At 42.2% G+C, this 20079-nt stretch overlaps 2 protein-coding genes across 6 annotated transcripts in view; both read right to left on the reverse strand.

Annotated features, from left to right (window-relative positions):
- Window positions 1-20079, reverse strand: part of LOC121001740 (myosin-binding protein C, fast-type-like) — a 607494-nt gene that overhangs the window by 504841 nt on the left and 82574 nt on the right. The window lies entirely within an intron of this gene.
- The window catches only part of LOC121001720 (myosin-binding protein C, fast-type-like), a 272071-nt gene that overhangs the window by 169353 nt on the left and 82639 nt on the right, over window positions 1-20079 (reverse strand). For all 3 annotated transcript variants that reach the window (XM_040432923.1, XM_040432909.1, XM_040432918.1), the window contains one exon: window positions 9215-9332. In XM_040432923.1, the coding sequence (XP_040288857.1) occupies window positions 9215-9332 (118 nt within the window). The remainder of the gene's footprint in view (window positions 1-9214; window positions 9333-20079) is intronic.

The raw sequence follows: 20079 nt of genomic DNA on the forward strand, positions 1-20079 counted from the left end.
AAAATTAAATCATATATAAACTGTAACACAAGTAATGTGATGTATTTAGCCACCTGCAGCACCTGTAACGTTCAATATGTGGGTGGTACTTCAGCTTGAAAACCAGAGTAAGGAAACATCTTTCAGACATCTCAAACTTGAGGGTAGTGAACATTTCCATGTTGTCTCAACATTTTAGAGACGTACATGGAGGTAATACAGCAGATCTTCAAGTCATTGGTATTGAAATGGTAAAAAAAAAAACTGCGAGGAGGAGATCTAAACAGACTGCCTTATAATAGGGAGTCTTTTGGATCTCCTTACTGCATGCCAGGACTCCAAAGGGCATGAATAGACACGATTTCATCTTTGAATATTCATTTATATTCTGTATGACTGTATGTGATTGTTGGTTCATTTTTCCTTTTTTACTCACATATTGTAACGGAGGAGTGTCTGAGGTGGGTGAAGGGTTTTATAAACCAGAAAATTTGGCTACACAGTATGGTCATGAACAAGACAGATTGTGGAAACGCGTAGACCGTAAAGCTTTCTGATCAGCTCATGGAATTCTAAAGGATCATAATAAAGAGATTGGATTTTATCTGTAGTGCATGTGCTGGATTTTTCCGTTTTTTAAAGAAAGTGTTTCCCTGATCTCGGGTTCCTTGCACGCCTATGGAGTGGAGCAGGTGAACTGGAAATATTTTACCCCACAGCATGATCACAGGGTACCAATGAGCTGGAATGGCAGCTTGGAGCCAAATGAAGGTCCTCAGATTTTCTATCTTTATATACAGTCAGGTCCATAAATATTGGGACATTGACACAATTCTAACATTTTTGGCTCTATACACCACCACAATGGATTTGAAATGAAGCAAACAAGATGTGCTTTAACTGCAGACTGTCAGCTTTAATTTGAGGGTATTCACATCCAAATCAGGTGAACGGTGTAGGAATTGCAACAGTTTGCATATGTGCCTCCCACTTGTTAAGGGACCAAAAGTAATGGGACAGAATAATAATAATAAATCAAACTTTCACTTTTTAATACTTGGTTGCAAATCCTTTGCAGTCAAATACAGCCTGAAGTCTGGAACGCATAGACATCACCAGGCGCTGGGTTTCATCCCTGGTGATGCTCTGCCAGGCCTCTACTGCAACTGTCCTTAGTTCCTGCTTGTTCTTGGCTCATTTTCCCTTCAGTTTTGTCTTCAGCAAGTGAAATGCATGCTCGATCGGATTCAGGTCAGGTGACTGACTTGACCATTGCATAACATTCCACTTCTTTCCCTTAAAAAACTATTTGGTTGTTTTTTCAGTATGCTTTGGGTCATTGCCCATCTGCACTGTGTCTTGTCAGCAGTCACATCATCAATAAATACAAGAGAACCAGTTCCATTGGCAGCCATACATGCCCACGCCATGACACTACTTCACTGATGAGGTGGTATGAGGTGGTATGCTTACGATCATGAGCAGTTCCTTTCCTTCTCCATACTCTTCTCTTCCCATCACTCTGGTACAAGTTGATCTTGGTCTCATCTGTCCATAGGATGTTGTTCCAGAACTGTGAAGGCTTTTTTAGATGTCTTTTGGCAAACTCTAATCTGGCCTTCCTGTTTTTGAGGCTCACCAATAGTTTACATGTTGTGATGAACCATCTGTATTCATTCTGGTGAAGTCTTCTCTTGATTGTTGACTTTGACAAACATACTCCTACCTCCTGGAGAGTGTTCTTGATCTGGCCAACTGTTGTGAAGGGTTTTCTTGACCAGGGAAAGAATTTTTAGCTCATCCACCACAGTTATTTTCTGTGGTCTTCCGGGTCTTTTGGTGTTGCTGAGCTCACCGGTGCTTTCCTTCTTTTTAAGGAATGTTCTAAACAGTTGTTTTGGCCACGCCTAATGTTTTTGCTATCTCTCTGATGGGTTTGTTTTGTTTTTTCAGCCTAATGATGGCTTGTTTCACTGATAGTGACAGCTCTTTGGATCTCATCTTGAGAGTTGACAGCAACAGATTCCAAATGCAAATAGCACACTTAAAATGAACTCTGGACCTTTTATCTGCTCATTGTAATTGGGATAATGAGGGAATAACACACACCTGGCCATGGAACAGCTGATAAGCCAATTGTCCCATTACTTTTGGTCCCTTAACACGTGGGAGGCACATATGCAAACTGTTGTAATTCCTACACCGTTCACCTGATTTGGATGTAAATACCCTCAAATTAAAGCTGACAGCCTGTAGTTAAAGCACATCTTGTTTGTTTGATTTCAAATCCATTATGGTGGTGTATAGAGCCAAAAATGTTAGAATTGTGTTGATGTCCCAATATTTATGGACCTGACTGTACCTATTAGACTTTACGTTATGCTGACAGGCATACTTTATTGCAATACACAAGTATTATAGTATAAGAACAATAAAGTAATTGTATGGTCAAGATTCAAGACCCTTAGTGGGACTAAAATAATATTTAAAAAGTTTGCCTTTTAAAACATAGTAAAAAAATATACAAAAAATCAACTATTATTTCATTAAAACGCATTATAAAAAAAATTTTAATCAATAAAAAAGGTACATATTATTGGTATTACTGCAACCCTAACAATCAGTACTTAAAAAAAATAATAACTGTGCCAGAAATGGCATTTTCTGGTTATGCCATCTCCTCAAAGTGACACAAAAACAGCTATTTCAAGGTAAAAGAAAAATGTTATGTGTCTTGAAATGAGGCAACACACAAAATCATCATGGGCCGCAAGAGATTTTGAGCTAGATATTCAATCATGATGGCGTCGGCCGGCTGTTCGCGATCAAATGCGTGAGGTAAGTATGTTTTTTCCCCCCACTGTAATATTAATGTCAGATGTCACAATCAGCTATGAACGTGGCACCTGAGGGGTATAATGCACCCACTACTTACAAATAAATGCACTTCATGATGAAGTAATTCATCGCAAAGTGAATTTTTTTGTAAAATTAAGCGAAGCAGCCAAATCGAATTTTCCAATACTTAGCTCATCTCTAGAAGTTATGAAAAATGAGATTCGGCTGCTTGGCCGATTTACACAAATAAATTTGAGTGGTAGTGGCGTAACTACCGGGGAAGCAGGGGAAGCAGCTGCTTCGGGGCCCGGGCTGCCAAGGGGGCCCGGCGTCGGCAGCGTGTGTGACAGTTTATTTTCAAGTTCTATCGATGTCTTAACTGTTCAGGGCCCTTTCACAGCAGCTGACCAAAGTCTAGAGTGTATCAGAGGCAAAGCATTAACCCTCACAACCATAAAGGCTGCATTACAACTGATTGAAAAAAAATGAGACTTCTACTGTTATAGCTGGCTAAGTGTACAGCTATACACATGACAGCTGCCCCAACACACCCAGCACTGCTATATCTCTATATGACAGCTGTCCCAGCACACTCAGCTCTGCTATATCTCTATATATGAGCAGCTGTTATGTGTTTAGATGTACACTTAGCCAGCTATAACAGTAGAAGTCTCAAATTTTTTCAGTCAGCAGCAAGGTGTCTTCTATGGTCTAGTGGTTAGATGCTTTGCCTCTGATACAGAAGGTCGTGGGTTCGAATCCCAGCAGAAACCTTTTCTGAAATATAAGCACTGACTCCATATATGGACATACAGGGCGGGACACAGGAAGAGGCTGCATCGCATCGCTGACATGGAGGTAAGTAGAAGTGTTTATATATTTTTTTTTAATACCCGACTGTTACTGCCATGGGGGGAGCGGGGGACACTTGATACTGGCACATGGGGGGAGGGGGGGAGAGGGGTTGGCACCTGATACTGGCACCTGGGGGGGGGGGTGGCACCTGATACTGGCACCTGGGGGGGGGGGTGGCACCTGATACTGGCACATGGGGGGGGGGTGGCACCTGATACTGGCACATGGGGGGGGGGGGTGGCACCTGATACTGGCACATGGGGGGAGGCACCTGATACTGGCACATTGGGGGGGGGGGGGAGAGAGGCACCTGATACTGGCACATGGGGGGGGGAGAGGGGTTGGCACCTGATACTGGCACATGGGGGGGGAGAGGCACCTGATACTGGCACCTGGGGGGGAGGGGGTGGTGGCACCTGATACTGGCACATGGGGGGGGGGAGAGGCATCTGATACTGGCACATGGGGGGGGGAGAGGGGTTGGCACCTGATACTGGCACATGGGGGGGGAGAGGCACCTGATACTGGCACCTGGGGGGGAGGGGGGGGGTTGGCACCTGATACTGGCACATGGGGGGGGGGAGAGGCATCTGATACTGGCACATGGGGGGGAGAGGGTTTGGCACCTGATACTGGCACCTGGGGGGGGAGGGGGGGTTGGCACCTGATACTGGCACCTGGGGGGGAGGGGGGGTTGGCACCTGATACTGGCACATGGGGGGGGAGAGGCACTTGATACTGGCACTTTTTTTGGGGGGGGGGGGGAGGTGGCACTATGATACTGGGACATGTGGGGGGGAGGAGAGAGGCACTTTATACTGGCACATGATGGGGGAGCATCTATGGGGACACTTACTGGCACATTATTGGGGAACATTATGGGGGACACTAGGCCGGCAGCCTATCAGAGGCCGGACACTGAGGGGCATCTACTGGGGCACTATATATGGGGCATTTTATACTGGTACATTATGGGGGGCACTAGCAGGAAGGGGGGAGAGGAGCACTATGGAGGCATTTACTGGGGGCACTATATATTGGTATTTTATACTGGGACATTATGGGGGCACTATGGGGACATTAGCTCAACTGGGAGCATTACAAGGGGGTATTTTTGCACTGTCACATTATAAGGAGAATTATTACTACTGGGGGGGGGGCATTATAGTGGGCTTTATTACTCCCCCATGGTATGACCCCCTAGTAGCAGCACCAGCCTCTCCCTGCTCTGCTATCCCTCTGCCCCTTCTCCAAATCCTTATTATGAAATTTTTCTCATTAGGATAAAGCACATCAGCTCCGCCGAGCCCCCGGCCAAAGTGTGGAAGTGGTGTCCGAGATCCCCAAGGGCCAAGTAACTGTAAGTTTTCATGTGAAATATGTTTGTTATGCACATATACCCTACACTGTGCCACACAATATACAGTATACCGCTACACTGTGCCCCACAATATACAGTATACCGCTACACTGTGCCAAAGGAGTGGGGTTTACACAGGAGGAGGAAGGTGCGAAGCGCGCTAGGGGGGGGGGCCCTTACAAATATTTGCTGTGGGGCCCAGTCACTTCTAGTTACGCCCCTGAGTTAGTTGGTCGCAAAGTGCATTCCTTTGTATGTAGTGGGCGCAATGACAGGGAACGCCGATCGTGCCGCCCCCGTCATTGAACCCCTCAGATCCTCAGATACAACGTTCATCGCTGATCGCGGGTTCTGATGCTTCAATTGCAGGCTTAATCCGGTAAAAAATATATATATATATCATGCATCAAGATGGCCGCGACAGCCTCTCTGCAAGCAAATGGATGAGGATAGTATGTTTTGTTTTTTTTGTGCTGTCATTTCAGGAAAAAATAGATTCGTTACCACAAAGTGCGAGAAAATTATGCTTTGTGGCGAATCTAATTTTTCCTGAAATTTGGATCGAAGTTAATTCATTTGGCTTTGATTCTCTCAACCCTAATGTAGACAAAGTAAATACAATACACTTAATAATGTATTGTGATTGTCCATATTGCCTCCTTTGCTGGCTTCATTCATTTTCCATCACATTATAAACTATTTGTTTCCAGGGGTTATAGTCACCTCTGAACCACAGATTCCAGGTGGCCGGGATGTAAGCTGATGCGCATGCGTGCCTATGCATGCTCCCATGGTCCTCCTGGCCACAAGAGAGGCTTTTTCCTATACTGTGTGAGCCCAACCACTGCTGCTGGATTGCAGGGCAGTCATAACCTCTGGCAACAATCAGTGTATAAAGTGATAGAGAAATGAATCAAGCCAGCAAAGGAGGCAATATAGACAATCAGAATACATTATATTTACTTTGTCTTCATGATAAATGTAATTTGCTGAAGTGAGACAACCCCTTTAATTTTCAAAAGGACTGCTTCCTTAAAGGGGTTCTCTGGGAATGATTGAAAATGGCCTCCAGCAACCCTTCTGGGAATTTGACTAGGATGGGCTGTCCTCACATGCAGAGCTTCTTAGTGGGGTAAGCGGTGGCAGGACTCACTACACACTGCACTCTGACGCTAGAGCCTACCTTCACTTTACATTGCTGAGCTTTGCTGTCAGGCTACTCAGCTTGATGGGATATATCATATATTATTATCTGCTGTACATCAGGAAATTTGCTCGCAATATATAGTATTGATGCAATTCTGTGTGCAATATGTCATCATGGCTGAGCATCCTAAAAGGAACAAGGAGGAGAGATGTATTTCTGCTCCATGCTCCTGTCAGGTTGCACAGCCATGACAGCATGTCGTATGCAGGATGATGGCACCATTACATCTATTGTAGAGCAGAGATCCTGCTGTACAACAGATAATAATGGAATGAGGGGTGAGCAAATTGCTCTTCAGATCCAAGATCCAAATTCAATTCGTTTCCCAACTTCATTTTAATTCACAGAGACCTGTCTCCGAACACCATTAAAATGTATGGGCTTCATGGAGGCAAACTTCATTATGTCCGAAATTACATGAGACTGGTAAAGAACTTCAGCCTTCGATTCTACAACTGTAAAAACATTTTAAAACTGTAATCCGAAGTTGTAGAATTGAAGGCCAAAGTTCTTTGGACTTAAAGGGCCCGAGCCCAAGCACGCCTCTCTCTCTGCTCATACACTACTCCCCCAGCAGCGACGTTGTGGCCTCCCCCCCACCCCCACCCATCTTTTACCTTTCACATAGCCAACAGGCGCAGTGCTAAACACTGCCTGCACTCTTCCATTTCTGAGGGCATCAGCTTCAACTGTCACACTGGCCACGTTTCGAGCCCATTGACGTTTTCGTCGCATATTCATATGCTAAAGCAATGAAGCCCTCCCTCACCCCCATCTAGCAGCTCTGCAAGTGGAGACAACCTGACCTAGTCACATTCTAGAATGGGTTACTGGAGACCATTTTTAATCAATTACAATGCCTATTTCATATAGCCTGTTAAAGGGTTGGCCACTTTCTGGCTACTATTGACAAATGTGTAAGTAAGATAATAAGATGACATTTACTAATATAGCCTTTCTTAAAATTATGTCTTTTTGTATATTTCATAAGGTATGCACCATTGTTTCCCAAGTTTTTTGTGCTGTCCTCAGGAAGGTTCTGTCCATATGAGGGCCACTGATGGAGGCTCATGTGACCAGACACATCACTCACCCTCCTCCATTCAAACACACTCTCCCTGCACTAAACTCTCAGCAGTGCACATTCAAATGGCAGGTGCAGTGTATTTGAATGGAGGAGACATCACAAGGAGGTGGTTTGCTTGGTCACATGACCCTCCATGAGCAGCCATTTAATGGACAGGACCTCCCTGTGGACAGCACACAAGACTTGGCAAACAAGGAGACATGGCTTATGAAATATAGAAAATGGCACAGAATTCAACAAAGGCTAGATTAGTAAGTGTCACATGGTAATCTTACAAACACATTGGTCAACAAAATCCAGAAAGTGGCCAACCCTTTCTATAGAGCAGGATTTTGTGTTCATGATCCCCAGCTCTCTGTCAAAGAGAAGAGTTACAAAGAGTTTCTCTCGTTCTTTAGGACTTGTCCTGCATTACACAAACAATCCGCTGATATGAATGGAGACTGTGTAAGGCTTCATTTCCCCTGTGATGGTCCTGCAGAGACCCTCAACATACTGACTTATTGATCCCCAGATTACAGCTTAATGCTGGCAAGGAACCCTTCTAACAAGTAATGATTATCCAAAAAGGATCACCTCTTTATATACAGTACAGACCAAAAGTTTGGACACACCTTCTCATTCAAAGAGTTTTCTTTATTTTCATGACTATGAAAATTGTAGATTCACACTGAAGGCATCAAAACTATGAATTAACACATGTGGAATTATATACCTAACAAACAAGTGTGAAACAACTGAAAATATGTCATATTTTAGGTTCTTCAAAGTAGCCACCTTTTGCTTTGATTACTGCTTTGCACACTCTTGGCATTCTCTTGATGAGCTTCAAGAGGTAGTCCCCTGAAATGGTTTTCACTTCACAGGTGTGCCCTGTCAGGTTTAATAAGTGGGATTTCTTGCCTTATAAATGGGGTTGGGACCATCAGTTGCGTTGAGGAGAAGTCAGGTGGATACACAGCTGATAGTCCTACTGAATAGACTGTTAGAATTTGTATTATGGCAAGAAAAAAGCAGCTAAGTAAAGAAAAACGAGTGGCCATCATTACTTTAAGAAATGAAGGTCAGTCAGTCAGCCGAAAAATTGGGAAAACTTTGAAAGTAAGGGCTATTTGACCATGAAGGAGAGTGATGGGGTGCTGCGCCAGATGACCTGGCCTCCACAGTCACCGGACCTGAACCCAATCGAGATGGTTTGGGGTGAGCTGGACCGCAGAGTGAAGGCAAAAGGGCCAACAAGTGCTAAGCATCTCTGGGAACTCCTTCAAGACTGTTGGAAGACCATTTCAAGGGACTACCTCTTGAAGCTCATCAAGAGAATGCCAAGAGTGTGCAAAGCAGTAATCAAAGCAAAAGGTGGCTACTTTGAAGAACCTAGAATATGACATATTTTCAGTTGTTTCACACTTGTTTGTTATGTATATAATTCCACATGTGTTAATTCATAGTTTTGATGCCTTCATAGTCATAAAAATAAAGAAAACTCTTTGAATGAGAAGGTGTGTCCAAACTTTTGGTCTGTACTGTACATATAAAAGTCATAAGGATCATGGCATAACTGTACAAAGAATTATCATAATTTTATGATGACTGTTGCAGGCAAGTAAAAAACAGCATTTTGATGACAAGCTCTGCAATAGTAGTGCCAGTTATAGAATGACAGAATTGAAATAAAATGAAACTTAAAGTAAACATAGTAAGTGTTCAAAAGACTGAAAAATGGCATAACTTCATCTAGGTCAGCCTAATATCCTGTAATGAGGTTACCTACCCCATCCTAATTCAGCACATGGGGCAGAGATCTTGTACTCTGGGGCTGTAGAAACCCATCTCATACTTTTATGAATAGTAGCAGTTGAAAAATATTACTTTCCATATGTATTCTTACCTTCAACTTTCACATTAAAGGTGCAGTTTTCACGGTTGTCAGGGGAGCTTACTTCACATCTGTAAGAGCCATTATCAGCCTTGGTTGCTTTGAAAACCTTCAGCCCAAAGTAGTAAAGCTGGAGAAACATAGTGTATAATATTATTTTGACATCTCAACAGCCTCATATCTGGGTAATTCAATAGCACTCTCTATATACAGTAGGGTCTTGACTTGAATAATTAGTTATAATTGTCCTACATGCTTTCTGTGGTATTTCAAGAAAAAAACCTACCTAAGTTTGAAGACAATTATAACTCACAACCTCACAGCCCTATAAATACGGCAGCCATCTTAGAGTCAGACATTTTAATGCATTCTGAGTGCAGGGACAGACGTGAGAAGGCGCTAGAGACAGAAATTGGAAAAACCTGATTGTGAAAAAAAACTGAAAAAACGATTCATAAGTGCAGGGAAAGGATAGGGAGGAATCATTTCACAGCATCTTAGTGCAGGGAGAGACGTCAGAAGGCACCCGGACAGTGCTAGAAAAGCGATTTACAAGTGCAGGGAAAGATTATTTGGGGATTCAAATAGCCATTATACAGCTCTGTCATTCCAGCAATTTGTTCTTGTGGTTCAAGTGCTATGTTGAAAAGCCTTTAGTGGCTTATATCTTTTCAAACAAGAAAAATATATACACAGTTCACTTCTGCAGTTATATTTGTTGAAAGCGTACAGAAAGAAAAAAATATACGCACTTCACTGGTGCACTTATTTGTGGCAAAAGCGTTCAGTGGCCTATTTCATTAGAGAAAGAAAAAAAATATACGCATTTCACTGGTGCAGTTATTTGTGGCAAAAGCGTTTAGTGGCCTATTTTATTATAGAAAGAAAAAAATATATGCATTTCACTGGGGCATTTATTTCTGCTGAAAGCGTTTACTGGCCTATTTCTGTACAAAAAGGAAAAATTTGTTTTCAGTTCACGTCGGCGGTTATATGTGTTGAAAGCATGGCTAGGAGTCAGCAGGGTGGCAGCAGTGGGCGGTTGGGAGCCAAACATGCCCGGGGTAGAGCACCTGCTTCACAGCAGCCTAACTACCCGGAAAGTAGTGGTGCAGAGGTTCACGGAAGTAGCGGCGGTAGCAGTGAGTCAGTGCAGAGGTTATATGTATTATTTTGTATTTCAGTGCAAAAAGAAAAATACATTCTCAGTTCACGTCGGCGGCATTTATATGTGTTGGCAGCGTTTAGTGGCCTATTTCTGTACAAACAGAAAAATACATTCTCAGTTCAGGTCGGCGGTGGTTATATGTCTTGAAAGCGTTTAGTGGCCTATTTCAGTACAAAAATAAAAATACATTCTTAGCTTACGTTGGCGGCGGTTATGTCTTGAAAGCTTTTAGTGGCCTATTTCAATACAAAAAGAAAAATATATTCTCAGTTCACGTAGGCGGCGATCATATGTCTTGAAAGCGTTTAGTGGCCTATTTCAGTACAAAAAGACAAATACATTCTCAGTTCATGTGGCGTTTATATGTGGTTTATATGTGGTAAAATCTTTATTGAAGTATTTCGGTTGAAAAACAAAATGTATTCAGCGGTCAGCGTTGCGGTTATATGCGGTAAAATCTCCATTATATCTCCATGATAAATCTGCAGCGTGGGGGCCCCGTGTGGCTTCTACACACTTTAAAACTAATCCTTCAGTGGGGCGAATAGATGTCGGATGACCGGGACGCTCCATGGCCTTCCCAGGAGCTGCTGTCGGGAGCAGAGTTTCATTTCTAATACGTCCGTATAGTGCGGGGGGAATCTGGAGACGCTCTCCATCTCCGCACTCCGTTATATGTGATAAAATCTTTATTGACGTATTTTGGTAGAAGTGATATGTGGTAAAACTTTTTGGGACGTATTTTATTCAGCGTTCAGCGCTGCAGCCTGCAGTTATATGCGGTAAAATCTTCATTGATGTATTTCGGTCGAAAAACAAATTTTATTCAGCGTTCAGCGCTGCAGTTATATGCGGTAAAATCTTTATTGACGTATTTCGGTCGAAAAACTAATTTTATTCAGCATTCAGCGCTGCAGCCTGTAGTTATATGCGGTAAAATCTTTATTGATGTATTTTGGTCGAAAAACAAATTTTATTCAGCGTTCAGCGCTGCAGTTATATATGGTAAAAACTTTATTAATGTATTTCGGTCGAAAAACTAATTTTATTCAGCGTTCAGCGCTGCAGTTATATGCAGTAAAATATTTATTGAAGTATTTCGGTTGAAAAACAAAATTTATTCAGCGGTCAGCGCTGCGGTTATATGCGGTAAACTCTTTAGTGATGTATCTTGATGAACTTCGCGACTCTTCCAGGCTCAAAGCTATCTTGATGCTTTGTCTTCTCATTGTCTGTAGCTACTAGAGGCCTGTTCATGCCAGGCAGGTTCCCCCAGAAGTATCTGGGTTGATGAGCAGCCGATACTGCACTAGCATCAATCTTGACAGGATTCGTATCCAGGTGGAGAGAAATAGTTTTTTGGAATGCTTTCTCCATCGTAACCAAGTTTTTGAATAAACAGAAGACTGGCGGATTCTCTCCTGTCTTAGGCAACACTTAATTTTTATAATTAAATTTATTAAATATTGAATATTAAATTGAACCAAAACTTGTTTAAAATTATAAGAAAGTAAACTTAAATTCGCCAATATATTATCCCAATCTTCGAAGGGAAATTCACGGACAATCAATTTGCCAAGCCTTTTGTGCCGGAGAACGTGTATTATTAAATCGTGTTTTAAGCAACACTTTATAAAGTTGAGAAATTTTAACCTTCTATTCTGTTCCATAATCACTATAAATGAATAGACGACACGGCCACTCTGTGGCCTCCTCATGCTGCTGCCACCTCCACATTCTCTCGTTGTCGTGCCACTCTCTGGCCCCCTCATGCTACTGCCACCTCCGCAATCTCTCGTTGTCATGCCACTCTGTGGGCTCCTCATGCTGTGGCCTCCTCATGCTGCCTCCACCTCCACACTATGTCACCTTGCCACTCTGTGGTCTCCTGATGATGCCGCCACCGCTAGACTCTGTCACTGTGACACTCTGTGGCCTTCTCATACTGCTGCCACCTCCAGACTCTGTCATTGTGCCACTCGTGGCCTTCTCCTGATGCTGCTACTGCTGCAGCTGCCACCTCCAGACTCTGTCATTGTGCCAGTCGGTGGATTCCTCATACTGTTGCCACCTCCACACTCGGTCATTGTGCCACTCAGTGGCCTCCTCATACTGCCGCCACCTCCACACTCTGTCATTGTGCCCACTTAGTGGCCTTCTCCTTATGCTGCCGCCACCTCTACACTATGTCACCTTACCACTCTGTGGTCTCCTGATGCTGCCGCCACTTCCAGACTCTGTCATTGTGCCACTCGGTGGCCTTCTTCTGATGCTGCTACTACTGCAGCTGTCACCTCCAGACTCTGTCATTGTGCCAGTCGGTGGCCTCCACATACTGCTGCCACCTCCACACTCTGTCATTGTGCCACTAGTTGGCCTTCTCCTCATACTGCTACTGCTGCTGCCGCCACCTCCAGACTGTCATTGTGCCACTCGGTGGCTTCCTCATACTGCTGCCATGTCCACATTCGGTCATGTGCCACTCGGTGGCTTCCTCATATGGCTGCCACCTCCGCACTCGGTCATTGTGCCACTTGGTTGTTTCCTAATACTGCTGCCACCTCCACACTCTGTCATTGTGCCACTCTGTGGCCTCCTCATACTGCTGCAAACTCCAGACTCTGTCATTATGCCACTTGGTGGCTTCCTCATACTGCTGCCACCTCCATACTCGGTCATTGTCCCCCTCGGTGGCCTCCTCATACTGCTGCCACTTCTACACTCTTTCATTGTGCCACTCGGTGGCCTCCTCATACTGCTGCCACCTTCACACTCGGTCATTGTGCCACTCTGTGGCCTTCTGATGCTGTCGCCACCTCCACACTGTCATTGTGCCACTCTGTGGTCTCCTCATGCTGCCAGCACCTCCAGATTCTGTCATTGTGCCACGGCCTCCTGATGCTGCTGCAACCTCCAGACCCTGTCATTGGGCCATTCTGTGGTCTCCTCATGCTGTTTCTACCCTCCCCACTTCATGACTGGGCCACTATTTTGCCTTTCGGCCTGGCTGACATCATCATTTGTTTGACCATTCTTCTGATTCGTCAGAAGGAAGGAAAAATGAGACGCACAACGATTCCTGTCTGTGTAGCAGCTGTAGGGCCTGTATGGTCGCATCATAATTAGCTTATGATTTGGTAGCCAAAAGCAGGAGTGGGTACAAAGCACAAATGACTTGCAAATATTCCATTCACGTGTCATCTCTGTTTTAGATCCACTCCTGTTTTTGAAGGTGTATGCTCCACAGACAGGATCCGTTTTTTGTGGGTTATTGTTCTGACGGATCAGAGGAAGGACAAAATAATCAGTGAAGTCAACACAAACTTACTACTGACACCCTCTCCACTCTGTCAGGGGAACTCTACTTGTATAAGCCTTTAATAGAACAGGTTCTGATAACATCTATGTGGAATCAGCTGGCGACGGTGTAAAAGGAGTGCGCTTCTTCTTGGCATTAACATCGACCTGTAAGGTTGAGTTCATACTTGAGTTATTTGGTCAGTTTTGGTCCTCTGACTGCCTTAATAAGTGAAGTGTGCAGTCATTCTAATAGCGACACCTGTCATCTGCATGTCATACGGACTCACAGTATAATTTCACTACCAAAGCAGACTCCCTATGCATGTTACAACAAGGCACAGTGTTCTACACCACAATAAAGGTTCTCAGCAGCCAGGAAATAGCCGGTTTTTTATGTAATTTGCCGAGAATATATTCGAATCGAAACAAATCTTTCCCCAAAAATTTGCCGAAACGGCGAATCAAATTTTTTTTTAATTCGATCATCTCTAGTTGTGCAGTAGCTTAAAGGGATTCTGTCACCAGATTTAACCCTATTAAGCTAGCTGACATTAGCAATATTTGTAAAGAATAAATCAAGGCAACTGGACTTACTGTAGATTTCTTGAAAACGTTTCACTCGTTCTTCCAACGAGCTTTCTCAATTCTGAGTGACTGTACAAGAATTCTCTGGGAATAAATATGTAACTGAATCAACATCTGGTAATTATACCCAGCCACATATAATGCTGTCTTGACACCTTTTTCTGGGAGGTCATTATCACCACCTTCAACACCTTTGACCCCATGCTGGGTATAATGACCTCTGACCCCATGCTGGGTATAATTACCAGATGTTGATTCAGTTACATATTTTTTCCCAGAGAATTCTTGCACAGTCACTCAGAATTGAGAAAGCTCGTTGGAAGAACGAGTGAAACATTTTCAAAAAATCTACAGTAAGTCCAGTTGCCTTGATTTATTCTTTACAGATTTACATATATACCATGACCTGGATAAATGAGAACCTTCACAGACAGACATTAGCAATGTGCTTATGTCAGCTAAACCTAACTAGACTATTCCTACTTTTATCTATGCCCCCGTTACGCAAGAAATCGAACTTTTATAATATGCTAATTAGCCTCTAGGAGCGGGGGGGGGGGTGTTGTTCCTGCTCCTAGAGGCTCCGTTCTCCCACCTTTGTCGCCTCCCTCCAAGTCCTGATTGACAGAGCCAGGCAGCTCTCGCATCTGTCTGCCAGCCCTGTGCTCTGGCAAAATCTTGCGCTGTTCAGTATTCGGCGCAGGCGCGGTGAAGAATCTGGCAGCCTCCGAGCGTATTTCCCTTTACTTTTATGCATGATGTTTGTTGTATAGGCTTTTTTTTTCAGCCTGGGATTACTATATAGAATAGAGGGCATTTCCTCTTTTTTTCCTTCCCATGCTCTAGGTCCCTTACCATTATCCTGTGTGGCATGATATACCTTTGAACCTGTATGTTGGAGAAGAAGCAGTCCATAATTGTTTCTGTGTATGGATTATGCCATGTTTTATACATAGAGAAGATTATGTATGTTTGATGTGTGGCCATGTACAACTCTTTTTTACTGTTCCAGTGTGCTGGCAACACAGGGAAATTCCTGCAGTTCTATGAGGCAGTCCTCAAGGCCCTGATCTTTTCTGACTGGGAAAGAGCAGGTCGGAGTACCTCGGGAACTGTAGGGGTCCGGAACGTCCCTGGAAAATACTTTCCAGGTGTGGTCTCCCATACTGGAAAGAAGGGACAGACCCAAAAAAAGTGCAGAGTGTGTCACAGGAGGGGGATACGGAAGGACACCACCACTCAGTGTGACACGTTCCCCGATCATCCAGGCCTCTGCATTGACGGTTGCTTCAGGGAGTACCACACTTCCATAGAGTACTAAATTTATAATACCCTTTTCCATTTAGCCACTGACAATCGTTAAAAACTATGGTTCTCAGACTTGAGACACCCAAAAAAATTTGTTCAAAAAGTTTGTAAAACTAAAATAATTTGCCGCGTCGGTAATAATCTCGTCTATAAAAATACCCCATGACCTAACCCCCCAGATTAGCATGGTCCCCAATTTTTTTTTCACCTTACATAACAAAAAGTTTAATAGCAAGTGATCAAAAAGTCATATAGCCCCCAAAATAGTGCCATTAAAACCGTCCCCTCATCCCGCAAAAAATGAGCCCCTACCTAATACAATCGGCTAAAAAACGTTTAAAAAAATGACTCTTAGACTTTAGAGATACAAAAATTATTTTTTTGTATCAAAAAGGATAATATAGTCTAAAACCGAAATAATTGTAAAAAAGTAGACTTATTAGGTATCGCCGCGTCGGTAATAATCTCCTCTATAAAAATACCCCATGACCTAACCCCCCAGATTAACACGGTCCAAAAAAAAAAAAAAGTGCAAAAAAAGTTTTTTTTGTCACCTTATAAAACAAAAAGTTTAATAGCAAGCGATCAAAAAGTCATATAGCCCCCAAAAAATAGAGCCATTAAAACCGTCCCCTCATCCCGCAAAAAATTAGCCCCTACCTAATACAATCGGCTAAAAAACTAAAAAAAATAATGACTCAGACTTTAGAGATACAAAATATTTGTTTTTGTACCAAAAAGGATAATATAGTCTAAAACCTAAATAATTGTAAAAAAGTAGACTTATTAGGTATCGCCGCGTTGGTAATAATCTCCTCTATAAAAATACCCCATGACCTAACCCCCCCGATTAACACGGTCCCAAAAAATATTTAAAACGGTGCCAAAACAGCTATTTTTGGCACTTTTACATTTCAATCCGTTTTTTCTGGTAACAAAGCAAGTGGGCACAAAAGGAAAGGACCGACATGGTTACTTGAAAGCCGATTTTGATGACCTTTTTTATTGCCACCATGTCCCTTCTGAAGCCCCCCTGATGCACCCCTAGAGTTGAAACTCCCTAAATGTGACCCGATCTAAGAAACTACACCCCTCAAGGTATTCAAAATTGATTTTACAAACTTTATTGACCCTTTAGGTGTTCCTCAACAGTTAATGGCAAATCGAGATGAAATTTCAGAATTAAAATTTTTGGTAACCTTACCTCACAAAAATTTAATATAGAGCAACCCAAAATCATATGTACCCTAAAAATAGTTCCAACAAAACCGCCAACTTATCCCGTAGTTTCCAAAATAGGGTCACTTTTAGGGAGTTTCTACTCCAGTAGTGTACGACCACATATGGGGTGTTTCTGTAAACGGCAGAGTCAGGGCAATAAAGATACAGTCTTGTTTGGCTGTTAACCCTTGCTTTGTTAGTGGAAAAAAATGGGTTAAAATGGAAAATTTGGCAAAAAAATTAAATTTTGAAATTTCATCTCCATTTGCCAATAACTCTTGTGGAGCACCTAAACGGTTAACATAGCTTGTAAGATCAGTTTTGAATACCTTGAGGGGTGTAGTTTCTTAGATGGGGTCACTTTTAGGGAGTTTCTACTCCAGGGGTGCATCAGGGGGGCTTGAAACAGGACACGGTGTAAATAACCGTTCCATAAAAATCAGCCTTCCAAAAACCACACGGCCCTCCTTTCCCTCTACGCCCCGCCGTGTGGCCGTATAGTAGTGTACGACCACATATGGGGTGTTTCTGTAAACGGCAGAGTCAGGGCAATAAAGATACAGTCTTGTTTGGCTGTTAATCCTTGCTTTATTAGTGGAAAAAATGGGTTAAAATTGAGAATTTGGCAAAAAAATGAAATTCTGAATTTTCATCTCCATTTGCCAATAACTCTTGTGGAGCACCTACAGGGTTAATATAGCTTGTAAGATCAGTTTTGAATACCTTGAGGGGTGTAGTTTCTTAGATGGGGTCACTTTTAGGGAGTTTCTACGGCGCTCCTTTCCCTCTACGCCCCGCCGTGTGGCCGTACAGTAGTGTACGACCACATATGGGGTGTTTCTGTAAACGGCAGAGTCAGGGCAATAAAGATACAGTCCTGTTTGGCTGTTATCCCTTGCTTTGTTAGTGGAAAAATGGGTTAAAATGGAAAATTTGGCAAAAAAATGAATTTCTGAAATATATCATCTCCATTTGCCAATAACTCTTGTGGAGCACCTAAAGGGTTAACAACGTTTGTAAAATTAGTTTTGAATACCTTGAGGGGTGTAGTTTCTAGAGTCAGACCTGAACTGGTCCCTAAAAATTGGGTTTTTGAAAATTTCGGAAATATTTCAAGATTTGCTTCTAAACTTCTTAGCCTTGCAACATCCCCAAAATATAAAATATCATTCCCAAAATGATCCAAACATGAAGTAGACATATGGGGAATGTAAAGTAATAACTATTTTTGTATGAGAAAAAAGTAGTAGGAATAGCTCACTCTTATGTGACAGGGAACAGGTGCTCTAGTCCAAATGGCTGTATCACCCGTACAGAGAAAAATATTGGAATTACTTGTAAATTGTGGACTGGCACTCTGTATGTGTGGCTTCAAATGAATACACAATAATTATGGTGATCACACTCAAATTTTATAAATGAAAAACAATCGTAATGACACTATAAAACTATTAAAAATTCATAAAAACATCAAACAAACATATGCATGCTCACACATATTAAATATTGTAGGAAAAATACGTCATAAATCGTATATGCAGGTAGTTCCTAAAATAAATGAGGGTAATTTTCTGATGAGACTGAACTAAATCTTTATATTTGATTTAATAATAACTATTTTTGTAGGTATTACTATATATAATAGAAGTAGAGAAATTGCAACTTGGAAATGTGCAATTTTTTACAAATTTTGAGTAAATTTGGTATTTCTTTATAAATAAAAATGTTTTTTTTTTACTTCATTTTACCAGTGTCATGAAGTACAATATGTGACGAGAAAACAATCTCAGAATGGCCTGGATAAGTCAAAGCATTTTAAAGTTATCACCACTTGGTCAGATTTGCAAAAAATGGCCTGGTCCTTAAGGTGAAATATGGCCGTGTCCTTAAGGGGTTAATTGCCCATAGCAACCAATGAGATTCCATAAGGAGCTCTGAAAAATGAAAGATGGAATCTGATTGGTTGCTATTCAGAATGTCTTTAGCAGTGAGGTGAGAGCACTACTTTCTCCTCATTCTGGGCCGGGTCACAGCACTCCAACCCCCACAGATCAAAACCTTTGACATGTCACTATGAGTATGGGTACACTTTAAGGCCTCCCCCATTTATTTACCCATTTCAAAAATGGTCAAAATTATGTTACATCTTGGAATAAAGCCGTGGTAACAATTGACCACAACATCTCAGGGGCTAAATGTCTGCGATTAACATTATCGCCAATCATAGACATTAGCCCTAGGTCTGTGTGAAACAGCAGAAACCTGGCGACCATTGTGCCCACTCTGCTCTGGACCAGACAGCATCTTTAAAGATCCAAACATTTACAGCACTGGTCGGAAAGGGGTTAAGTGGGCTTGTATGTATCAATACAGTGATTATAACGCTAGAGATGACTGAATAGATTCTAAATTAATTGAATTCAACCAGAATTTTCCAAACATTCTGGTCAGACCCAAATTTTTGATGTTTTGAAAAAAATAAAAAATTTTCATACCTTTTATTTAACTAAAAAAAATCCTACACTGCTGTTTCTGATGTGACAGATTGCCTTTATTGTTACATTCATTGTATGGGCTCATGCACATTACCATATTGTAGAACCACAGGTCTGTATTGCACCTTTATATGTCTCTGATTTCATACAGAGGTGATGCATATTCCATTGGTCATCGTATTACGGAGATATTCTCCCCTGCTGTGTACATCTGGACTTGGGCTCAAGAATATATGGTTTGACTTGTCTGCTCCTATTTACTGACTAAACTTCAAAACAATCTGCAAAAACACACTGTTGTACAAAGTTTGCACCACTAGAGGGTGCCAGATAGATTCCTATGGTTCTACTGGATTGCTTTGAGTAGTAAGTAATACAGTATGTATCATTATAGAGCCCAGCATACATTTTTTGTGTATTCATCAGACACCAGTGGTAAAATCCATCTGGACAAACCTGGCTGCATCTCTTATGTCCATTTCTTTCTTTCTTTTTTTATGCATACAATTTGCACAAAATTTGCACAAAAAAATAAAAGAGTAATGACAATTAAAGCAGAAAACCACAGGTGAATATTTGTAATATACAGTGAGAACATAAATCAAAGCTGGTACAAAGAAAAAGTGGACCAAAAAATGCTTGTCAAGTGACCCAATTGTTTATGCAGAACATAAAATCATAGTATGTCAGCAACGCATTGCCGACATACCACAGATTTATAGTTCTTATGGTGAAGAAACCTTTTCACCTTTGGGGACTGAACTTTTTCTTCTCCAGAAGTAGGCAGTGCCCCCTTGTCA

The sequence above is a fragment of the Bufo bufo genome, chromosome 1 (genome assembly GCF_905171765.1).
Source record: "Bufo bufo chromosome 1, aBufBuf1.1, whole genome shotgun sequence".
NCBI lineage: Eukaryota > Metazoa > Chordata > Amphibia > Anura > Bufonidae > Bufo > Bufo bufo.